The sequence below is a fragment of the Salvelinus alpinus genome, chromosome 5 (genome assembly GCF_045679555.1).
Source record: "Salvelinus alpinus chromosome 5, SLU_Salpinus.1, whole genome shotgun sequence".
NCBI classification, from domain to species: domain Eukaryota; kingdom Metazoa; phylum Chordata; class Actinopteri; order Salmoniformes; family Salmonidae; genus Salvelinus; species Salvelinus alpinus.
Window position 1 is genome coordinate 91365128 of NC_092090.1, and position 24202 is coordinate 91389329.

General features: G+C 42.6%; 1 protein-coding gene across 2 annotated transcripts in view; it reads left to right on the forward strand.

Moving 5' to 3' along the window:
• Window positions 1-23726, forward strand: part of LOC139577229 (adhesion G-protein coupled receptor V1-like) — a 264000-nt gene extending 240274 nt beyond the window's left edge. For both annotated transcript variants that reach the window (XM_071404189.1, XM_071404190.1), the window contains 3 exons: window positions 17967-18152; window positions 19974-20148; window positions 23275-23726. In XM_071404189.1, the coding sequence (XP_071260290.1) occupies window positions 17967-18152; window positions 19974-20148; window positions 23275-23393 (480 nt within the window). In that variant the 3' untranslated portion in view covers window positions 23394-23726. The remainder of the gene's footprint in view (window positions 1-17966; window positions 18153-19973; window positions 20149-23274) is intronic.
• The last annotated feature ends 476 nt before the right edge of the window (window positions 23727-24202 follow it).

Genomic DNA, 24202 nt, shown 5'->3' on the forward strand with positions numbered 1-24202 from the left:
AGAGAGTAGCAGCAGTGTAAAAGGGGGGGCAATGCAAATAGTCTGAGTAGCCATTTGACTAGATGTTCAGGACTCTTATGGCTTGGGGGTAGAGGCTGTTTAGAAGCCTCTTGGACCCAGACTTGGTGCTCCGGTACTGCTTGCCGTACGGTAGCAGAGAGGACAGTCTATGACTAATGTGGCTGGAGTCTTTGACAATTTTTAGGGCCTTCCTATGACACCGCCTGGTATAGAGGTCCTGGATGGCAGGAAGCTTGGCCCCAGTGATGTACTGGGCCGTTCGCACTACCGTCTGTAGTGCCTTGCGGTTGGAGGCCGAGCAGTTGCCATACCAGGCAGTGATGCAACCAGTCAGAATGCTCTCGATGGTGCAGCTGGGGGGGGGGGGTTTAGGATCTGAGGACCCATGCCAAATCTTTTCAGTCTCCTGAGGGGGAATAGGTTTTGTCGTGCCCGCTTCACGACTGTCATGGTGTGCTTGTACCATGTTAGTTTGTTGGTGATGTGGATTCCAAGGAACTTGAAGCTCTCAGCCTGCTCCACTGCAGCCCCGTCGATGAGAATGGGGGTGGTGCTCTGTCCTCTTTTTCCTGTAGTCCACAATCATCTCCTCTGTCTTGAACAAGTTAAGGGTCTTTGAGCTTTGAGGGCACTATGGTGTTGAACCCTGAGCTGTAGTCAATGATTAGCATTCTGACATAGGTGTTCCTTTTGTCCAGGTGGGAAAGGGCAGTGTGGAGTGCAATAGAGATTGCATCATCTGTGGATCTGTTGGGGCGGTATGCAAATTGGAGTGGGTCTAGGGTTTCTGGGATGATGGTGTTGATGTGAGCCATGACCAGCCTTTCAAAGCACTTCATGGCTACAGACGTGAGTGCTACGAGTCGGTAGTCATTTAGGCAGGTTACCTTAGTGTTCTTGCGCACAGGCACAATGGTGGTCTGCTTAAAACATGTTGGTATTACAGACTCGGACAGGGAGAGGTTGAACATCTCAGTGAAGACACTTGCCAGTTGGTCAGCGCATGCTCGCAGTACACGTCCTGGTAATCCGTCTGGCTCTGCGGCCTTGTGAATGTTGACCTGTCTAAAGGTCTTAATCACAGTGGCTGAGGAGAGCGTGATCACACAGTCTTCCGGTACAGCTGGTGCTCTCATGCATGTTTCATTGTTATTTGCCTCGAAGCAAGCATAAAAGTAGTTTAGCTCGTCTGGTAGGCTCGTGTCACTGGGCAGCTCTCAGCTGTACTTCCCTTTGTAGTCTGTAATGGTTTGCAAGCCCTGCCACATCCGACGAGCGTCAGAGCCGGTGTAGTACAACTCGATCTTAGTCCTGTATTGATGTGTCGCCCGTTTGATGATTTGTCGTTGGGCAAAGCGGGATTTCATCTGAGCTTCCGGGTTAGAGTCCCGCTCCTTGAAAGCAGCAGCTCTAGTCTTTAGCTCAGTGCGGATGCTGCCTGTAATCCATGGATTCTGTTTGGGGTATGTACGTACAGTCACTGTGGGGACGACGTCATCGATTCACTTATTGATGAAGCCAATGACAGATCTGGTGTACTCCTCAATGCCATTGGAGGAATTCCAGAACATATTCCAGTCTGTGCTAGCAAACAGTCCTGTAGCTTAGCATCTGCTTCATCTGACCACTTTATTATTGATCTAGTCACTGGTGCTTCCTGCTTTAGACATTATTATTATTTGTTTAACTAGGCAAGTCAGTTAAGAGCAAATTCTTATTTACAATGATGGCCTAGGAACAGTGGGTTAAGTGCCTTGTTCAGGGGCAGAACAACAGAGTTTTTCCTTGTCAGCTTGCGGATTCGATCTAGCAACCTTTTGGTTACTGGCCCAACGCTCTAACCACTAGGCTATCTGCCGCGGGTGAGATGTCACGATGACAATAACTGATGTGCTTAGAAACCCAAGCCAATCACAAACACCCAACTATGAAGTCATCTGATCAGATGTCCAGCCTGACCAACGGTATGACCTACTTCCTCCAATGTTATCCAGTTGATATCAAGACTTCATGGAGATCAATCGAGTGTCTTTGTCTAAGACATGACTTTGTTTCACAGCCTGTCATTTACGGCTTCCCTGCTACAATAAGCTCCAGTACAGGACAAATCCCCTGAAGATGTAGAGAGAGGCCAACTGAAAGGCCTTTGGTTCATCTTTTATGAATGCATCTCTCTGCTTTGACCCTCCCTAGCCCCCCCCCCCCCCCCACACACACACACACACACACACACACACACACACACACACACCACAACAAAGCAGTAGTTTCCAGGGAGTGTTCTCTGTAACTCAGGAATAATTTATCTGGAACAGACAGTTTCCTTTTCTACATGTAATGAGGTTCCAAAGCGAGCTGTGTTCAAGACCATCGATTAACTCTAAACAAATACATCTGACCTAGATGTTCCAGAGCGCTCCTACTGCTACTGCTAGTCTTACTCCTACTGCTACTCCTACTGCTACTCTTACTCCTACTACTCCTGCTCCTGCTACTCCTGCTACTGCTACTCCTACTGCTACTGCTACTCTTACTCCTACTGCTACTCTTACTCCTACTGCTACTCCTACTCCTACTCCTACTGCTACTCTTACTCCTACTACTCCTGCTCCTGCTACTCCTGCTACTGCTACTCCTACTGCTACTGCTACTCTTACTCCTACTGCTACTCTTACTCCTACTGCTACTCCTACTCCTACTCCTACTGCTACTCTTACTCCTACTACTCCTGCTCCTGCTACTGCTACTCCTGCTACTGCTACTCCTACTGCTACTCTTACTCCTACTACTCCTGCTACTCTTACTCCTACTACTCCTGCTACTCCTGCTACTGCTACTCTTACTCCTACTGCTACTCTTACTCCTACTGCTACTCCTACTCCTACTCCTACTGCTACTCTTACTCCTACTACTCCTGCTCCTGCTACTGCTACTCCTGCTACTGCTACTCCTACTGCTACTCTTACTCCTACTACTCCTGCTACTCTTACTCCTACTACTCCTGCTACTCCTGCTACTGCTACTCTTACTCCTACTGCTACTCTTACTGCTACTCCTACTCCTACTCCTACTGCTACTCTTAGTCCTACTGCTACTCCTACTCCTACTGCTACTCTTACTCCTACTCTTACTCCTACTGCTACTGCTACTGCTACTCCTATTCCTACTGCTACTCCTACTCCTACTGCTACTCCTGCTACTACTACTCATACTGCTACTCCTACTGCTACTACTACTCCTGCTACTCCTGCTACTACTACTACTACTGCTACTCCTACTACTACTACTACTGATAATGCTACGGCTACTCCTACTGCTATTCCTGATACTACTACTGCTACTCCTGCTACTACTACTGCTACTGCTATTCCTACTGCTACTCCTACTGCTACTCCTGCTACTACTACTGCTACTCCTACCGCTACTCCTACTGCTACTGCTACTCCTACTGCTACTGCTACTCTTACTCCTACTGCTACTGCTACTCTTACTCCTACTGCTACTCCTACTCCTACTGCTACTCTTAGTCCTACTGCTACTCCTACTCTTACTCCTACTGCTACTCCTACTGCTACTCCTATTCCTACTGCTACTCCTACTGCTACTCCTGCTACTACTACTCATACTGCTACTCCTACTGCTACTACTACTCCTGCTACTCCTGCTACTACTACTACTACTGCTACTCCTACTACTACTGATAATGCTACGGCTACTCCTACTGCTATTCCTGATACTACTACTGCTACTCCTGCTACTACTACTGCTACTGCTATTCCTACTGCTACTCCTACTGCTACTCCTGCTACTCCTACTGCTACTCCTACCGCTACTCCTACTGCTACTGCTACTCCTACTGCTACTGTTCTCTCTCCTAGCGATGCCAGCGTCCGGTGTCGTGGAAAATCATTTCAAATACAACGCTTATCAGAACTTGTAAATTCAAACATGCTCTTTATTACAACTGTACAGCCAACTGGCATGTCCCCGCGGAACACACCCCGCGGCCCACACACTCAGAAGTCCAGTCCTTTATATTTAAATCCACATAGTATTGTCCATCCCTTATGAAGTCATTCACCACCATCTGCTTTCAATTAGTTTATAATGGTGGCCGGACCCTCTATCCCAGTGTGTCAACAGACCCCATGCCCCTTCCCTTCACCACCAAATCAATGCACTCTTTGTTCTAGTCTCCCCTATCCCTAGTGTGTGCAATTGCCTTTAAGCGCCTCTCTGTCTGACATGTATGTTTGTAATAGAATGGTCAGACCATATGTCTAGTGTCCAATTGCCTTTAAGCGCCTCTCTGTCTGACATGTATGTTTGTAATAGAATGGTCAGACCATATGTCTAGTGTCCAATTGCCTTTAAGCGCCTCTCTGGTATGTGTGCCTCCAGTGGAATGTGCAGACCACAAGTCCAGTGTGTCCAACTGTTTCAAGTGCCCATGTGTCTGATCAGTCCGTCAGCACAATGGAGAAAACAAGAGGGCCAGAACGTCCCCTAGTATATCTCCATTACCACAGTCTCATGATCAACGTGAACATGTGGCTCGCTACTTTAATGTTCAGCTGTCTTATGTTACTACTACAATCCCCCCTCTGGGGCTATTAAGCCACATAAATGAGACAAATAAGACTTTGGGATAGTAAATGAAAAGACCTATGATAAACAAGAAAATACAAAAAATAAAAACAAAGTGAAGCATATAAACCAACTAGACCAAACATCTCCAATATTCATAAGAGTAAAAGATCCAATCAGAAACATTAAAGAAAACCTAACTAGACCAAACATTTCAACAATATCCTCCCTTGCAGACACCTACCAACCTTTGTGAAATGATTAAAGACATGGTCCATAGACACTTGTAACCGGAATACCCTCTGTTACCTAACATGTGTTTGTAAAATGAACCTAATTTTAGAAGGCAAAACTAATTGAAAGGAAAAGAAAATATATATATGTTCATCGATATATATCAAAAAATTCAAAGAAACATACAAAGAACACAAAGCATCAGGCAAAATAAAAATTCTAAAACCCCATTATCTAGGAGCACAGTCCTCATCCTTACAAATAAGACAATCTCCTCTTTAACACTTGGCACAGAAAAAAGGTTCTGGGTGATGGTTATGACCATCCTCATGAATTTTTGTACACCACTTGCAATAGTGACGCAAATGACACTTTTTGTGGACATGTATAAGTAAACATATATCTGAACTGGGTAATTGAACATATACATGGAAATCATCCTTACGAAAATCGTGACACGCATGACCAACCCCCCAATCACTTCATAGAGACAGTTAGGGTTACCAAAGGGGCAGTCAAGAGGTCCTCCAACCGCATTGCAAGGCTTTCCATACTTATTGGTATAATTGCCTGGGCTTCCCGGTACAAAATTAATCACCACAGGAGAGTCATCTCTCATTACAGACATCTGTTTAACTGTTGTCTGAACCACAATTAACTTTACCAGGGGTATAACACAACAAACTACAATACCCAGAGTCAATAACCCTCCTTCCAACACGATGGCCATCCTAGCAAACATGGCACCCCACTTTCCTAACGCTAGGACTAACCAATCCCATACAAGGGAGTCTAAACCAGTATTAGCCTTTACTTCTGCTCATAATCCTTTGAGTTTGTCCATAGCAATATTGGGAATAAAGGTGCAACAGTCATCCCCAAACATGACACAAACTCCACCCTTCTCCGCTAAGAGCCAATGGAGAGCCTGTCTATTTCGCCAAGTCATTTTACTGGTAGCCTGTACCTGTTCCCCCAACGCCGTTGGAGCCGAATCAGTATAGTTAATGAACATCTGTTGGTTATAATATATATAATTAATCCACTCTAAATTTTTATTTGATGTTATCCACAAAAACATAGATTCAAATCCTGATTTAACTTCATCTCTTGCCTTGAACTCTCGAGGTACACCTCTAGGCTGGCCAATTGCATCAAGGTATACCTCAGGGTCTTCCTCATACTTCCTTTTAACTCTAGAATTAACATAGTCATCGTGGGGTGATTTAATAATGGTAACCTGTTGAATTGCTCTTACTAAGACACAAAGACCAATCCATTCATTAGGCAATACATTCAACAATTTGTTTTTTCCACACATCCAGAAATTATCCGCAATACCTCTGTCTTGATTCTTTAGCATAGTGAGAGACGGTGCAACCTGAGTTATGTGACCACACAACCCTTTTCTATTCATAATCAACCCTTTATCATTACTTTTACGAACTCCCACATTCTCTAACACCCAAATAGTATCACTTCTACTGTGGTGTTTCCTACATCAATTCCTTCGGTGTGGTGTCTGTAAAAACATTCATATTTTCCTTCAATCACGGTACCTCTGTCTAATTGAGGTACAGTTAATTCAGTCCTAATGTTATAGGCATCACAATCATTGTCTCCCAACATGGTCTTATTCAACATAGTTTTACCCCTAGTGCTTACCCAGAGCAATCCTATATTCTATGTCACACAAGGGAATAGAATACTTTCTATTGGTACAATGGTCCTTTTTCCAACTTACACAGTTTTTAAATGATGACAGTTCAGAAACTATTAAAAGATCAGACAAATGTGATTTTCTACACAAAATACAATTGTCCATTCTGTGTTTGTTTGCCATATACTTAGCCCATTTGTACCACTCGTTCTTCACTACTTCTTCTCGTGTGCTGTCCTTGAGTGGTTCTAATATATCTAATTCTGTCGCTTTTTCAATGTTCTTATCTTGAGGTAGATCATTAGAGTTTATCAGAAAGTTCCAAATGTCAGTAAAAAACTCTCCTGACTCTGATGTCTCAGGATGCTTTGTGGGTACAGTGATCTGCTTGGTAAGGGAGGTCGATGTCATCTTAGTGGTAGCTACTGTGGTCGTCACAGCAACCGCCACCCTTGTTGTTGTCACAGGTTCTTCCTGTTCAGGTGCAGGGGTAGGATCAATCTTAATGACCATGGTGCTACTCCCTTTGGTCACTGTTGTTCTTGTTATTTCAACTATTAATTCTTCACCTTCAACTGGTTCAATCTGATTCATGATGAGCACCCTCTCGTCTTTTTCTTTGATTAATGTCAGGTCACATCCTTTCGGATCCCAAACGACTTGTCCCTTTGTTTGGTGATGTGTCCATCCACAGAGTGCCATCTCTGGTAAGGGTTTGATCCTTATGATTGAGATAGACTTCAGTTCTCCAGCTTCTGTTATAAGTTGAGGTGGAACAGAGATTCTAACCTTGTCAGTCTTTTTGGATTGTTCGGCTGATTCCTTTCTTCTCTTCCTGCTTCCACCATACCTCTTGATTGTGCATTAGTCTGTTGGTTCTATACTAGCATTCACTGTTACTTCTGTTATGTCAATGTCATTATTCTTTTGTTGTTCTAACTTCAATTGTCTGTAAAGGAGACCATTCAAAAGTTTGAAAGTCAATTGTGGGGAAATCCCCATTTTCTTCAGCTTGCGGGACTTTTCCTCCTCTTTCTTCACCTGAGGCTCCCTCCTCAGGCCGGACTTAACTTCCATCTGGAAGGTTTCAATTTTTAGGGAAAAGATGTTCTCATTCTGTGCCTTGTGAGGCCTCTCCTCCTCTTCTGGGTGCATTAGTCGGTGCACTTGTCGTATTTTGGCCTTCACTTGATTTGCTGTTTTCTTGGCTCCTCCCTGGCGTCTCAATCGTTTCCGCTGCTCCTGCTCCCTCCGGGCTCCCTCCTGGTGAATCAGCATCCTCTGTGTCCTCATCTCTATGTGGTTGTATCCTTCTCTCTGTTGGGACTCAGCTGCAGTGGTTCAGATGGTACCACGTCTGGCTTCCTTTCACTTTGACGGCCGTTCTTGTTGCTTTGGCCACCTCATAGGGTCCTTCTCTTCTTGGTTGATCCCACTTCCTCCGGAACACTCGAACGTGGACTAGATCTCCTGGTATCACTGGGAGAGGTCCTTCTGGTCCCCTTGGATCATCAGACGCAGAACCTCTCGTCCTGGTTCAGGTTTCTGCCTACTTTCTGTGAGGCATTCATACTTAGAGACTTATGGCCTCTGTTCTATGATTGCACCATACATCCTCTTACTTCCATCACTCATCACACAACAAACTGACATTCCAGCTGAAGCTGGCGAACCCCTCTCCTTCTGTTTTCCTAGACATAAGACTTGGAAAACAACAGACAAAACATAACAGCATTGACAATGTTATGTGTTATGCATAAATATATTCATGCAAACTGAAATCTGAGACCATGACAATTCCCACTCTCTCTTTACCTGACTCTATGCCTCCAGGATACTTTTCTGCTGGACTCCACAAAAATAAAAGCCCTAAAAAGCTTCCTCATGCTTCCACCCAGTCTTCCCCTTTCGGCCCCAGGTTCTGAGAGGTGTTCCCAAATCATGTCAATTTTTACTTAGTTTCCCATCTGCTCCATTTTAACTGATAATCATGTGCATAACCTACAATTAACATTATCTCTTCTTGAATTAATTCAACACTGTTTATGCTTTCATATCAATCCCTTTAACATGTTTGTTTAGAGTATAATATCCTATCATCTATTCTTTTTCACATGATGTATTAAAAAATGAAACAAGTAACCCCCAATCTCAACCCAGTATGTCTATAGTGGAATCTAGTCTCTCTCTCTCTCTCTCTCTGATTCCACGTCCTCTCTCATGGTGTTTTCAAGCTCACCCTTTATTCAGCTGGACCTCACTTCTCGTGAGACTTATGTACCCACCAAAGAGAAACATGAAGAACTTTACCACTGCAGTGTTGTAAGAAGTATACCACCAGCCTGGTGTATCTTGATGTACACTCAGTCTCCAGAATGCAGCCCAAGCCCTTCCATTTCTGGCTGTTTTTTTCCTGAGGACATACACACTAACACATGGGTTATTCCCTGACAACAGACTTCCTTCTTATAGCAAGATCACTAAATCTTAATTTTTAATAACAGCCCTATGTAAACATTCTGCCTCAAATACCTGGCCTCCTGCCACAGAAATATTCATAATGATAGTCAAATGATTGTCCCTACAGCAACTGCTGTAAAATAACATATAATCATTCAAGCGTCTTCCAGTTGGATTAATATCCAATCCTAACAAAACTAAGTCATAAGTTTCTTAAACTTTTGCTCTAATGTTCAAAATGCCACCACTTATTCTTTTTACCATATCTTTAGATATGTGAATTGTTCTATTAACTTTTGAATTGTCCCTATATTTTACACAGCCAGCTGTCTTTCCTTTTCTGTGAATTATCTCTATTTTTATACATAGTTTCTAGAAATAACACCCCTTCACTACCATTACCTTCTTTTATGAGTCCCCTAACCCATAACTGCCATTGTTTGATACATACTTAAAACATCCTTAAGTCAATTTATATATCATTTATATCAGTATCAGTCCCACCTCAGGAACATATACACAACCTTATGTTCCTCAAAACAAAAAGAAATTGACCAAACGAGAAAAAAAGAAGAAAAAAAAAAAGAAAAAAATTATAATAATTACACATTTGCAATAAATTACCACTATTTGTAATGTAATTAAACCTGGAGAAAACGTCCATCCGTGTCATTCTATGCCCATGTTATTATTGGTCTCTTTCTTCTACATTCTTGGGTATCATCGCACAACAGACTACCTTTTTATTCAATCAAACAATACAATTTATCATTACAATTCCAATGACATTATAAAACAAAAGAAACAAAAAACCTCTAATCAAATATTCTGGAAGTTTTGTCAACCTCCTTGTCCCAGGATTAGATTCCAGAGCGGCCCTAGGCCTATTAAATTTAAACAGTGCTATATCTAAATAACTAAACAGTTTTTTTTTTTTTTTTTTAATACATTTTCCAACCCAATATTCAGGATAACAATCCTTAGTGTTTACTTTAACTCAAATATGACCTTATCAATTCAATACACATCATCCCTTTAATAATTAACATTTATACTAAACACTTTTATTACCAGTATTATCTATTTTCCCAATAGCCCTTTTGTCTCAGTTTTTCTCTCATGAGTGGCCTGGTAATAAAAGTTCAATACCCCAATTCCTTTAATTCATAATTCACCCTGGCCCATATCATTTCAACATGTCTATTATTTGATACAGTTCACAGGTCATCAGACACAGTTGTCCCTCACTATTCAGTCGATTAGGGTGGGTATGAGCTCCACACCCACTTGTGGTGATATTCTCTCCCATGCCTTAAAGCATTCTGACGTCACCTTTTATGACAACTCCTTTATTCTACTGGTGATCTCTCAGATGAATTACAGATGATGTATTTATCAACAAAACCCTCACAGAAACCCACACTCCAATAAACCCTTTGGAGTAACTTACATCACTTTTTATATGCAGAATGAACAAAGCACATTTGTGTATTTACCCAAAGACCATAACCCCAAGGAACTGATAATTTTACCTATGAACACATGTTATATCAAAAAAACAAAAATAAACCTATTCCGAATAACTTATTCAATTTAAGGGTACAACTCTTCATAATTTTCCCAGGGACATAATAGATTTTCAAAGTAATTATACATTTTGAATAGAGTCTTGTGTCTTTTAATCATTTAAAAATTAAATCCCACCTGTTCCAACAATTTCCAGTAAAAGGTGATCAGTCTTTCACAGGAAATTCTTAGGAATCAGGGCATTTTGACACCATTAAAATGTTTCCACTCCCCTTTCTTTAGGAACAACTTAAATACATTTTTCAAAAAATAATTCCATCATTCTGCATACCCAAATAGAAACTGAAGTGGAAAAAGCCCTTCCAATAAATCTACTAATGTATATTCATTCCCAGTACATGGTGAACTTACTAGTAAACCATAGCCAATAGCACACAGGGACTGGACTCACTTATCCAGAACTCTATTTATTAGCCTTATCCAGATATTTTTATTTTTAAAGCGTCTGACTTTAATTAACTGCTTTCCACAGTAATGCAGACTCCAATGAATGATATTTTGACCAGAGAAGATTAAACCCTTTTTTTTTCCTGGAAAAGAAAGTATACATATCGTTAATTTCACAACGTCAGCTTTTAATCTGCAAATAGTTTTTATTCCATAAACGTCTTAACATTTTTCAGAGAATGACGGTATAGAATGTCTAACAATTAAAATTCCATCTGTACTCTACTATATGTCAAGTCAAACGTGATCTAATACTTCTTTTTGACCACATATAAACTGTAATCTCTATGAACCACTCATTGTTCGCTCAGAGACAATACACCGCCAAGTAAAAATTCCATTCACACTAACCTCAAACCGATTAGTTGTTTGTTATTTTGACAAGGAAATAAACTCTCGTATATCGGCATTTCCTGCTACCACACTAAGTTCTAGTGTCACCTTACACTAATTTTCCCCATAACCCGCTATATCCATATTCAAAACAGGGAGCTATTTTCTTATTTGTTTTTAGATATTGTCAATAGTTCTACTAATCACCCGCACGTCTGCGAGGACGAGTGGAACCACATTTGTCTTTTATAGTAATGTATTTTCTGAAGATAGAATGTTACCGGGTAATGGCGTCCCCCATTATCCATTTTTTTCCATATTCAATCCGAAGTCGGTAGAACTAATGTGCGCGTCTTTCAGGGACTCCATGGCTTTTTAAAATCCCTCTATGCTAGGGAGAAACAATCATTTTTGTTTTCATGCCACTATTTATTCATTTATTTTTCCTAAATACTCCCATGTATTATACACCTTTTATTTATTATTTTTCCGAGGTAGAGCTAATCTCCTTTCCAATTAATAATTCATTTGTCACATCACTTAATTTCTCTTATCAAAGCCGACTCTTTATAGTACAGACATTATTTCTGAATACTACAGATGACTTAATGTCTTATTCTAGTACAGTACTTCAAATTTCACTGTGTTTGTCCCTTTACAGATATCATTATTAATTCATTTTATCCGTTTGGTTTATTCTATTCTTATAGCTCTAATCAATTTTATGATTACATTTACATTACATTTAAGTCATTTAGCAGACTCTCTTATCCAGAGCGACTTATAAATTGGAAAGTTCATACATATTCATCCTGGTCCCCCGTGGGAATGGAACCCTCAACCCAGGCGTTGCAAGCACCATGCTCTACCAACTGAGCCACACAGGTCCACTGCCCGCTCCGTTAAGATCTCTATCTAACGTCTTACTTTTACCTTTATTTATTTATTTTGTCTCTACTTTCTTACCTCTTCTCCATATTCTTATTGTTTGATCCTATGGTCAATTTACTAGTGAGTCAAGCCACCCCTGTTCTCCTTTTTATCCTGGCCACTCGATTTTGCACCGCTGTCTACCCTGCAGGCTATTTTTTAGACCGTAGCTTCTGTAGACACAGAGTGTCTGACGGCCTGTTTTTTCCTCCTTCTTTGTTTCACCGTACGCGAATTCTTAATGTGTCCTGGATTCCACTATTTATCTTAACCAACTTAGATTCGTTTTAACGTTATAGTACAATTTCAGTTTATTGGCGATTCTGTTTTCTCTTTTGTTACCCACTTCCTATTCGTATTATACTATTCGGTTAACGCCTTTTTAAGTATTTTTATTTATTATTTGTTTTGACACCTTTTTGTTATTCTTACCGCGGTCTCTTACCATTTTATCACATCAGTGTTTTTATCCTTGCTTATAACTTATTTTACTTCGATGTTTCTTAACTTCTTTCCCTCTGCCTAATAGCAGTTAACGGCACCCATCATCAACTCTACTCTGTCACAGGAGAGCTGCGCGCTCCCTCTCCTGGACGTTCTGCCTACACATACACAACTTGTCTTTCCTTCCTAATCTTCTATTTTTACACAGATCCACTCATTTCTTACAACATTCTCATTCATCCGTTTTATTTTTCACCTGTTCATTCAATCCCTTTGTTTTTACCTCAAAACAACTTAGTCTGTCTTTATTGACTTAATTCACTTCCACCTACATAAGCCTAGACTGCTAAGATTTCTACAATATGACGAGACTACTGTCTAATCGGATCAGCTTGTCTTCATATCCTATTCACCCCCCCAATACTGATCTTTTCTTCTATTATTAGAGTAGTATTGTGGCGTGACCTACTGAATTACAAAACCCTGTTAGCTAGACAGAGCGGTTTTTTATTCGCAGGATTTCTTTTGCATTTGAACGCCGCACAATCGGGCTAACGTTCTTCCTGCCTTCTAAATATTCATCCGTTCAGTCCCCCGTTCTGGGGCGGTAACCATGAAATATTTATTTAACTACTAAATATTCACCAACAGACCCTTCTGCCGTGACGTGAATATCCCACCCAAGCGGACCTCTTCAAAAATGTTCCTTTTTTAAAGAGCGGTATCGTGGCTTCCTAACTACTTATTTATGCAGTTCTCTGTTATCTTTAGAGCCGTTATTCATAAGTAACCTGTCCAAGCATTCCTTCTACTAATTTTATTGAAGAGGTATCACAGGATTTTCTACCTACATTATCTGTTTTGACCGTATGAGCTGTCCCTTATTATAACCAGCCATCTCAGCCAGATGCGCAAACAACCGCATCATTTAAGCTACACATTCGAACGGTCTGATCTGAACGAGCGCATGCATGCCCACTCTACATCTAACACAAGCAAAGTTCACAGCACCTATTCACTCAGTCTCTATACATGCGCATACATTTATATTTAATACAATTCCCCAAATTACACATACATGCAAATTCATTGAATTTAAAAGTTATTTTGTATTTACTGGTTTCATTTTAGGAAATTTGAAAGAGAGACTTACGTGGCGCTCCTCTCGCTGAGACAGTATCTCTGAAGCAATCTTACACAAACATTTCAACTATTGTAAGAACTTGCTTACCGTCTAGTTGGGCGGCCACCCTTGTTTGCCAGATTGTCCAAAGAAACTATCTCCAGCCCTGAACGCCATTCCTCAGTCCCTGTCCCTCCTGGCTCAGCTCGCCAAATATGTCGTGGAAAATCATTTCAAATACAACGCTTATCAGAACTTGTAAATTCAAACATGCTCTTTATTACAACTGTACAGCCAACTGGCATGTCCCCGCGGAACACACCCCGCGGCCCACACACTCAGAAGTCCAGTCCTTTATATTTAAATCCACATAGTATTGTCCATCCCTTATGAAGTCATTCACCACCATCTGCTTTCAATTAGTTTATAATGGTGGCCGGACCCTCTATCCCAGTGTGTCAACAGACCCCATGCCCCTTCCCTTCACCACCAAATCAATGCACTCTTTGTTCTAGTCTCCCCTATCCCTAGTGTGTGCAATTGCCTTTAAGCGCCTCTCTGTCTGACATGTATGTTTGTAATAGAATGGTCAGACCATATGTCTAGTGTCCAATTGCCTTTAAGCGCCTCTCTGTCTGACATGTATGTTTGTAATAGAATGGTCAGACCATATGTCTAGTGTCCAATTGCCTTTAAGCGCCTCTCTGGTATGTGTGCCTCCAGTGGAATGTGCAGACCACAAGTCCAGTGTGTCCAACTGTTTCAAGTGCCCATGTGTCTGATCAGTCCGTCAGCACAATGGAGAAAACAAGAGGGCCAGAACGTCCCCTAGTATATCTCCATTACCACAGTCTCATGATCAACGTGAACATGTGGCTCGCTACTTTAATGTTCAGCTGTCTTATGTTACTACTACACCGGCTGTTTTGAACCTGTTTTGAAGCTGTTGCTGTCGGCAGGAACACAATTAAGGGACAATTGTTCTGCTTTGAGAGTCTGCGTTTACGGAGGAAAAACAATTTGTTTTGTGGGGAGATGAGGAACATTGAGATCAGAGCACTGATATGTGTGTCATGACACAGCCATTAAGGGCACGTCATCACCAACACTAATAGAACATGAATAGAGTGGAATCAACAGACAGGAAATGTAAAGTACAGCGCTGTATTAGCATGAATTAGGTTTTTAAAATTAGCGTAATTGAAATGATAATTTCATTAGGATTTATGATATAATCACATTCATTCTATGTTGCGTGGAGTGAGATTTATATGTGTATGGCAGGATAGCAAATCTTCAGATCACGGTTAACTGTTGTGGCTGTCATAAGCTTCAGAAACCCTAAGGAATAATTTAAATGACGTAGGTTATCCTAGCTATCTATTGAGTTGGTATAGTATCTGATTATCACACTTGCTTCTGTTCTGTAGCAATTTCTTACCACAGTTGCTTATGTGCCTCTATGCTATTGCACACTTGGCAGTTTCACGCTCATTCAGGTTGTTTTGTGTTATCCCTCATGCGGTACATGTTCCATGAGGATCATTTTCCATGTTGTTATTGTTGTTGGAGTGGCTGTTTATTTGACTGTAAAAGGCTGTTTAATGTTTCTGCTCACAACAGCTGTGTGCGTGTGTGTGCGTGTGTGCGTGTGCGTGTGTGTGTGTGTGTGCGTGTGCGTGTGTGTGTGCGCGTGCGTGTGTGTGTGTGCAAACATGCAAAGAAGGTATTTTCTCTGCATCCATTTCAACTATATAGACATTGTTAATGCTATGGCTGTATTCTACCATCTCTAAACCACAGCAGCATCACTGCATGCAGTAGTCCTGAGCAGCCGTTACCCAGCTGGCTCCAGTGCACTGGCTATATTTCATACATCCTGGTTAGTGGTTAGTTAGCACTGCTCTGGAGCTACTAGGCTACATCAGAGGACATCTGTACAGGAAGGGCAAACATCAGCAAATGGATAGTATATTCCTGAGGAGACTTTGGGCCCTATTACATCTAGGGAAGTAGAAACTGGTAACTTGATGTCCAGGGTGGTTATTTTCTTGCATTGCAGAAGTGTAAGCCTGGATTGAATGGGTCAAGTAAACAAGCAAATGTTTCAGTGTGTTCTAGGTACAGTGCATTTGTAAAATATTCAGACCACTTGACTCTTTCCACATTTTGTTACGTTACAGCCTTATTCTAAAATTGATTAAATAGTTTTTTCCCCTCATCAATGTACACACAATACCCCATAATGACAAAGCAAAAACAGGTTTTTAGAAATGTTAGCAAATTTATAAAAATACAAAACTTAAATATCACATTTACATAAGTATTCAGACCCTTTACTCAGTACTTTGTTGAAGTGCCTTTGGCAGCGATTACAGCCTTGAGTCTTGGGTATGACGCTACAAGCTTGGCACACCTGTATTTGGGGGAGTTTCTCCCATTCTTCTCTGCAGATCCTCTCAAGGTCTGTCAGGTTGGATGGGGAGCTTCGCTGCACAGCTATTTTCAGGTCTCTCCAGAGATGTTTGATTGGGTTCAAGTCCGGACTCCTGCTGGACCAATCAAGGACATTCAGAGACTTGTTTCCGAAGCCACTCCTGCCTTGTCTTGGATGTGTGCTGAGGGTCGTTGTCCTGTTGGAAGGTGAACCTTCGCCCCAGTCTGAGGTCCTGAGCGCTCTGGAGCAGGTTTTTATCAAGGATCTCTCTGTACTTTGCTCCATCTTTCACCGTAGGGATGGTGCCAGGTTTACTCCAGATATGATGCGTGGCATTCAGGCCAAAGAGTTCAATCTTGTTTCTCATGGTCTGAGAGTCCTTTAGGTGCCTTTTGGCAAACTCCAAGCGGACTGTCATGTGCCTTTTACTGAGGACTGGCTTCGGTCTGGCCACTCTACCATAAAGGCCTGATTGGTGGAGTGCTGCAGACATGGTTGTCCGTCTGGAAGGTTCTTCCATCTCCACAGAGGAACTCTGGAGCTCTGTCAGAGTGACCATCGGGTTCTTGGGCCCTGGTCAGGGAGGTGACTTTCTACCCAGATTGCTCAATTTGGCCTGGCGGCCAGATCTAGGAAGAGTCTTGGTGGTTCCAAACTTCTTCCATTTAAGAATGATGCAGGCCACTGTGTTCTTGGGGACCTTGAATGCTGCAGAATTGTTTTCGTACCCTTCCTCAGATCTGTGCCTCGACACAATCCTGTCTCTGATCAATTGAATTTACCACAGGTGGACTCCAATCAAGTTATAGAAACATCTGAAGGACGATCAATGGAAACAGGATGCACCTGAGCTCAATTTCGAGTCTGATAGCAAAGGGTCTGAATACTTATGTAAATAAGGTATTTCTGTTTTTTTTTTTTTATAGATATGCAACATTTTCTAAAAACCTGTTTTCTCTTTGTCATTGTGTGGTATTGTGTATAGATTGATGAGGGTGATACAAGTATTTAATACATTTTAGAGATGAGGCTGTAGTATGTTTAAAATGTCCCTGATTGAGTTTAGTAATTTATGTTCTTTCTGTCTTCTATTATCCTATAAATGGATTTCTATCTGTCTTGTTAATTGCTACTGAAATCATTCTCTCCCTAGCTAGCTTTTAAATGTTTTATTGAACCTTTATTTAATTAGGCAAGTCAATTATGAACAAATTCTTATTTACAATGACTGCCTGCCAAGAGGCAAAAGGCCTCCTTTGGGGGCGCGGGCTGGGATTAAAAATAAAATATCACGACAAGAGAGACACAGAAACACAATGTAAAGAGAGACCTAAGACAACAACACAGCATGGCAGCAACACAGGGCAACACAACATGGCAGCAACACAACATTACAACAACACGGTAACAACACCCCTTAAAAAAATACAAATAAATAAATAAATAAAAAACAACACAACATGGCTGCAGCAAAACATGATAGCAGCACAAACATGGTACAAATATTGTTAGGCACAGACAACAGCACGGAGGGCAAAAGGTAGAGACAACAATACAACACGTGTAGCTGGCTGGTTAGCGCTGAGCCTCTCTGTACCTCTTATGTCCTCCCAGGGTGGTGTAGGGCTGTGACCCAACCTCCTCTAGTAACACACACACACACACACATAACCCCTGACCTTTGCCCTGTGCCCTCTCCCCAGGGCCTGTACGTGTTTGCTGTGTACTTCCTGATGCACAACCAGCTATGTTGGCCAGCCAAGGCTAGCTACACGGTGGAGATGAACGGCCAGGGCAGTCCAGACTCCGCCTACCAGGGAGGGGGTGCCGCCACCATAGGGGGGGAGATCAACAAGTCCACCCAGAACCTCATCAGAACCATGGAGGAGGTAACACACATGCAGTCTCTCTCTGCCATCGTTCCCTCCCTCACTGCCCCAAACTATGGAGAAAAATGGATAAGAAATACTGAGAAGCCCTGTTCAAGCCCTACAAGCCCGAGGCTGACTGACTGACTAGCTGACTGACTAGCTGACTGACTAGCTGACTGGCTGGCTGACCACTGTTACCAAAGCTCTGAGTCTGCTTCACCCTTACCTCCCATACCCCTTTGTCCCCTGCCCAGTGTAGGGGAGACAGAGGGGGGGCAGATTTTATGTAATTTATCCTGGGAACACTCAGTCCCTTTTCTGCCAAAGTAGGAATCCACTAATCCTGTTTTTTTTCATAAGAACACAAACGTTGTGATTTGGAACCTTGGGGTCCATCCCAGCAGCAGAGCGGAGGGAGCTGGAGAGAAAAGAGAGAAAATTGAGAGGTGGAAAGGAAAGAGAGGGGCGAGAGAGGTGGAGGGGATTGGTACATGGGACGCATCTCGTCAACCCACTTCAGAGCGGATATGACAAATCCACTGGAGCCTGGCGGTGCCTAATTCACCAAGCTCTAGACACTCTGTACCCATTATAGGCAATTACGCCGTGCTGTCTGTCATTACAGGCCTGTTCAGATAGGCTAGTACACCCGCTGTCTGTCTGGCTGTTGATGATATGTTGTTCATTTCAATCAGCTATGTAGTGCTAGGGCAAAAACTGAAATGTGCAGCCCTTTAGGGTCCCCAGGACCAGATGAAGAAACAATGAGATAAGCTATTACACCTGCCTGCCTGTCTGCCTGTGTCTGTCTTTCTGCATGTCTGTCTGTCTGCCTGTGTCTAACTGTCTGCCTGTGTCTGTCTTTCTGCCTGTCTGTCTGTGTCTAACTGTATGCCTGTTTTTGTCTAACTGTATACCTGTCTGTCTGCCTGTGTCTAACTGTATGCCTGTTTTTGTCTAACTGTATACCTGTCTGTCTGCCTGTGTCTAACTGCCTGTCTAGCTAGTTGTCCGTGAGGGTGCTGAACTCTCTTTCCATCACTACTCTTGTAGACATTTAGTGATTATCCCCAGGTTCTCTCTCTCTCTGTGTCTCTGTGTCTCTGTCTCTCTCTGTGTCTCTGTCTCTCTCTGTGTCTCTCTCTCTCTCTCTGTGTCTCTCTCTCTCTCTCTGTGTCTCTGTCTCTCTCTGTGTCTCTCTCTCTCTCTCTGTGTCTCTGTCTCTCTCTGTGTCTCTGTCTCTCTCTGTGTCTCTCTCTCTCTGTGTCTCTGTCTCTCTCTGTGTCTCTGTCTCTCTCTCTTTGTCTCTCTGTCTCTCTGTGTCTCTCTCTGTCTTTCTCTCTGTGTCTCTCTCTGTCTCATATTCATCAGCAGCAGGCTCAGAGCCTGATTTTGTATGAGGCGCACGTGACCCCTCATCCTGCATTAACCCTTTGGGGAGCTTGGGCAACAAACTCTGTGTGACCCTCCATGTCTCAGACGTGATTACACGGCTCACAGGCCCATTCTCTGCTACCCAGAGCGGACTTGGTGCCAGAATAGGCCTGGTGTGTGTCATTGCATTAATCATGGAGATTTAGTTGACCCATTTACACGCTCATCTCTGGTTAGTGTTGTCTATGGAACGCCTTGAGGACAAGCACTTAGCCATCCAAACACTCTAAATGTTAGCTCAGAAAAGGCACTGTAGAAATGGAACCCTGACATATTTTAGGCTCTGTCATTTCAACTTGTTGGAATTTGTTGGAGTGGCTGTCTTTGATAATACCATATTCAGTCTGTAAACGTGTGTGTCTGCGCGTTTCTGCGGCTGTGTGTGCTTGCGTGCGTGTGTGGCAGGTGTCCGCAGACTGGGAGCGTGCGTCTCTGCGTCCGGACAGCCAGCCCAGCAGTGTGTTTAAGCAGAGCCCTCAGGGCGGAGCCTACACCACCAACGGAGGTTTCATCAACACCAACCTAGTGGCCGACCATGAGTCCCAGGACTTTGATGACCTCATATTTGCCTTAAAAACTGGTAAGAATCATCGCTGAGTCCCACACGGCACCCTATTTCCTATATAAAGCACTACTTTTTATCAAAGTTTTTTAATATTTGGGATTTGGACGTTTACACAGATAAACAGGTAGTGAGCAAAACACAAACTGAACCCTTACCACATCAATCCCAACCCCCTATATAGTGCACTACTTTTGACGAAGGCCCATAGGGCACTTTGTAAGGAATACTGTAACATTTGGGACCGTGCCTATTGCTAATCCTGCACACGTATTCCTCATCAGCCATCAATATGAAGCCAATAACTAGAGTCCAGAGTTATTCCTGGTCAGGTCACATGCTCAGGAAAAACTCCTTGTCCTACTCCTCAACACCATAATGGTGTCATGGGAGAAGTGAAAAATGCAATGACTCACTATAAATACAAATCACATCTTATACCCTCGTAGGCTAAAGTTCCAATGACTCAGTATACATCATTTTTTACATTTTACAGTTTAGTCATTGACCCCACGCTCTTATCCAGAGCAACTTACAGTCAGTGCATTCATCTTAAGTTTGCTAGGTGGGAGTCGGATAACCACATATCACAGTCATAGCAAGTATACGTTTCCTCAATAAAGTAGCTATCAGCTGGGTCAGAGCTAGTAAGGGGGAAATAAGTCAAGTGTTAGTTTACAAAAGGCCTTTTTGGGGGGGTCGGTGTGAGGAGGGGGTGTGAGGGAGGGGGGTGCTGTGGGATTATTTAAGATACTCTTTGAAGATGTAGGGTTTCAGATGTTTTCAGAAGATGGGCAGGGACTCTGCTGTCCTAGCTTCAGAGGGAAGCTGGTTCCACGTTTGGGGTGCCAGGACAGCGAAAAGCTATGCCTGGGATGAGCTGGAGCTGCCCTTCTGTAGGGGTGGGAGTGCCAAGAGACCAGAGATGGCAGAATGGAGGGCTCGGGTTGGGGGTGTAGGGTTTGAGCAAAGCTTGAAGGTGGGGAGGGGCAGTTACTCTTGCTGCTCCATATGGGAAAACTTGGAAGAACATACAAATCTTATTCCCTCGTAGACTAAAGTTCCAATTTGTACTTGAGCGTACATTCTCTATCTGGAATATGGGTGACTCACATATGGTTTTTAACCTTTGTGTGATTTTGTGTGTGTGGGCTCATGTACACGGTTGTGTGTGTGTGTGTGTGTGTGTGTGTGTGTGTGTGTGTGTGTGTGTGTGTGTGTGTGTGTGTGTGTGTGTGTGTGTGTGTGTGTGTGTGTGTGTGTGTGTGTGTGTGTGTGTGTGTGTGTGTGTGTGTGTGTGTGCTTGCATGAGTGTGTATGCATGCCTGTATTGTTTGCATGTGTGTAGCCATTACTGCTGGCCCTGCTCAATCACTCCTTTGCAGAGCTTTAATCCTGCACCCTTAGGAACCGTTTTTCCTCAGTCATCAATGTTTAATGAGATAAGGGGCTAACAGCAGACTGATATATCACCGCTCCCATTCTCAAGTCACAGAGTAATCGCTTCACGCTGCCTGAATAACAAGTGGTAGACCCAACTGAACACATGCCAAGTAGTGCTCAGTACTTTTTCTGTATGAAATATATATATAGCCCCTGGTCCAAAGTAGTGCACTATAAAGGGAATAGGGACGAAACCATAGAATGGTGATGTCATGACTCTTTCGTAGTGACCAAGCCGGCAGTGCTCTGTGAAAGAGTCATGACATGTAGCGTGACATCCTCATACAGTTTAGATGGGACGTCTCTTCGTCACACATAGCTACTACGTTCACTGTGGTTGGATTCTTTAGAGAGGACAAGTGTTAGTTTTATTAACCTTCTCTATCTCACCAATTAAGATCTCTGTTCATAGAAACACACCCCATGGAACATTTAACTTGTATACCAGTCAAGCCTGGTAGTCGTGTCCATATCATGGAAAAGGATTTGACCCTTCCTCGTGGTGGCCAGCAAAGCCCCTGATTGACCAGTCCCTGAAGGGCCCCATGCTAAACAGGGGTAAATCTGGCACTACAGTGCTAACTGGCCCCTGGGAGTGGGACCGAGAATACACACCGGTATCCACACCCATAAAAACACTTGTCCATTGCCGTGGCGATGCTAAATTTAAAGTCCCCCTGGCGGAAGCGGACTTGGAGGGAGTCAGAGGTGTTAATGAGAGTGGATTGGGTAGAGAGGGTAATGTTACCGTAAACAAAAGCCTCGGGGAGAGGAGAGCTAACCCTTCTTCTGCCGTCTGTGACGTGGATTGTGTGCGCTGTATTCTAATAGGCAGTTGTTATGGAGGATGAGTTAGCATTTCTCTGGCCTTCTCTATCACCCATCGGTACACCCCAACATTCAGCCTCAAGAGGAATACAGATATGGATGGGGTGGCATTTACATTTTAATTACCTCTCTTACTGGTCAAACGACAACCAATCAAGGTTAAACAAGATTGAAAAGCATAAAGAAAAATGTATAAACACAAATATTTGCTATTATGTCTTCATCAGAGTGCCTCCAAGACCCCCTTTGGTTGTTGTGGAACACCTGAAGCGCTCCATCTACTTACAGTATTTCCTATTTTCTTCAAGGTTAATCAGAATAGAGGGGGGGGGTGATTATTATGGGTAAAAAACAACCAATCCTGGCCACTCTTGACCCAGATAGAAAGTATGCAGACATTTTAATGGACCTGTATATTTTCATAATAGGTGCATCCCAAACAATTCCATATTCCCTTAATAGTGTACTACTTTGACGAGAGCCCCATAGGTCCTGGGGTATATATAGGGAATACGGTTCCATTTTAGACACTCCATTGTTCATGCCTTTACCTTTGGTAATGTTGAAAATGCTATTTTATGTAAAGTGTTGATTTAGCTGTTGATTATTGATCACAGTCACTTTTCACTCAGAACACTGCAGCAGGTGTTGATGTTGAAATCTTCGGTATACAAAGAACAAATGACTTGATGTTTTGTTAACGAGTTTCTAAGTTAACACTGAATGTTGTCAAACATTTATCATATCTCTGATCCACGGTGTAGTGTACAGAGAGTAGTGGATGAACGCGCACTACGCCTTGGACCAGAGATAACAACATTATTAATAAGTGATGCTTGACGTGCGCCGTCTCTGTCTCTCTCTCCCTGTCAGGATCGGGCCTTAATCTGAGCGACAACGAGTCGATCCCCGGGAGCCATGACGATGGGAGTACGGCCCCGTCTCAGATAGTAGAACTAAGACGTATCCCCATCGCAGACACACACCTCTAACCTCACACGTTTTTATACCACAGAGAACAACACAAGTGTTTTTATATTTCTACTGCCTTTGCACTAAAACATCACGGTTTTTTTAATAGAGTAGTTTTGGTTTTTCGTCAGTTGTTTGATGTCATGAAAGCCGGTGATGTTTTGGTCTGTTTTTATATGAATATATCAATGTGTTACTAAATGAATGTGTAAAGGTTCTCGACAGAGTTTTTTAAGCTGATTTGATCTTTCCTGGGTGTAAATTCTTTTGTATAGTTTTTAGGACAAAAGCCAGCACCCTCAAACCTGCTGCTAAGGTTTCTGTAACATTGTTAATAAATATTTCAACAGATATTTTACATCGGGCTGTCTTTATTCAATTGTGATTGGGTTTAGAGTGGCCGGCAGCAGTCTATGGTAAATGTCAGCAGTCAAACATAAAGAGAGGTGAACTTGTGTGAGAGTTGCGTAACGCAGGATGTGGAATTGCTGAGTGGCTGTGGGGTCACGCAGTCTCATGGGGCAATTTCACAAACTTGTTCTACACGTTCTGAGAATTCTGGTCCATGGAAAGGTCTGAATATTTCTGCTTGTGTCTGCAGGAGGCGGAGGGACTATGAACTATAGATGAGATAATACCTAATCATAAAACCTGTCAATCTACTGTAAATGTTCAGAATACAAGGTCAAACACAGTATTCATGGGTTGCACGTTACGTTAAGTTCTATGTCAGCTGACGGTCTACTCAATGCATTCTCAATTAGCGCTGATGAAAATGACCATAAATAAGAATGAAACTGAGGAATTGAATGACCAAAAGTGGTGTAAG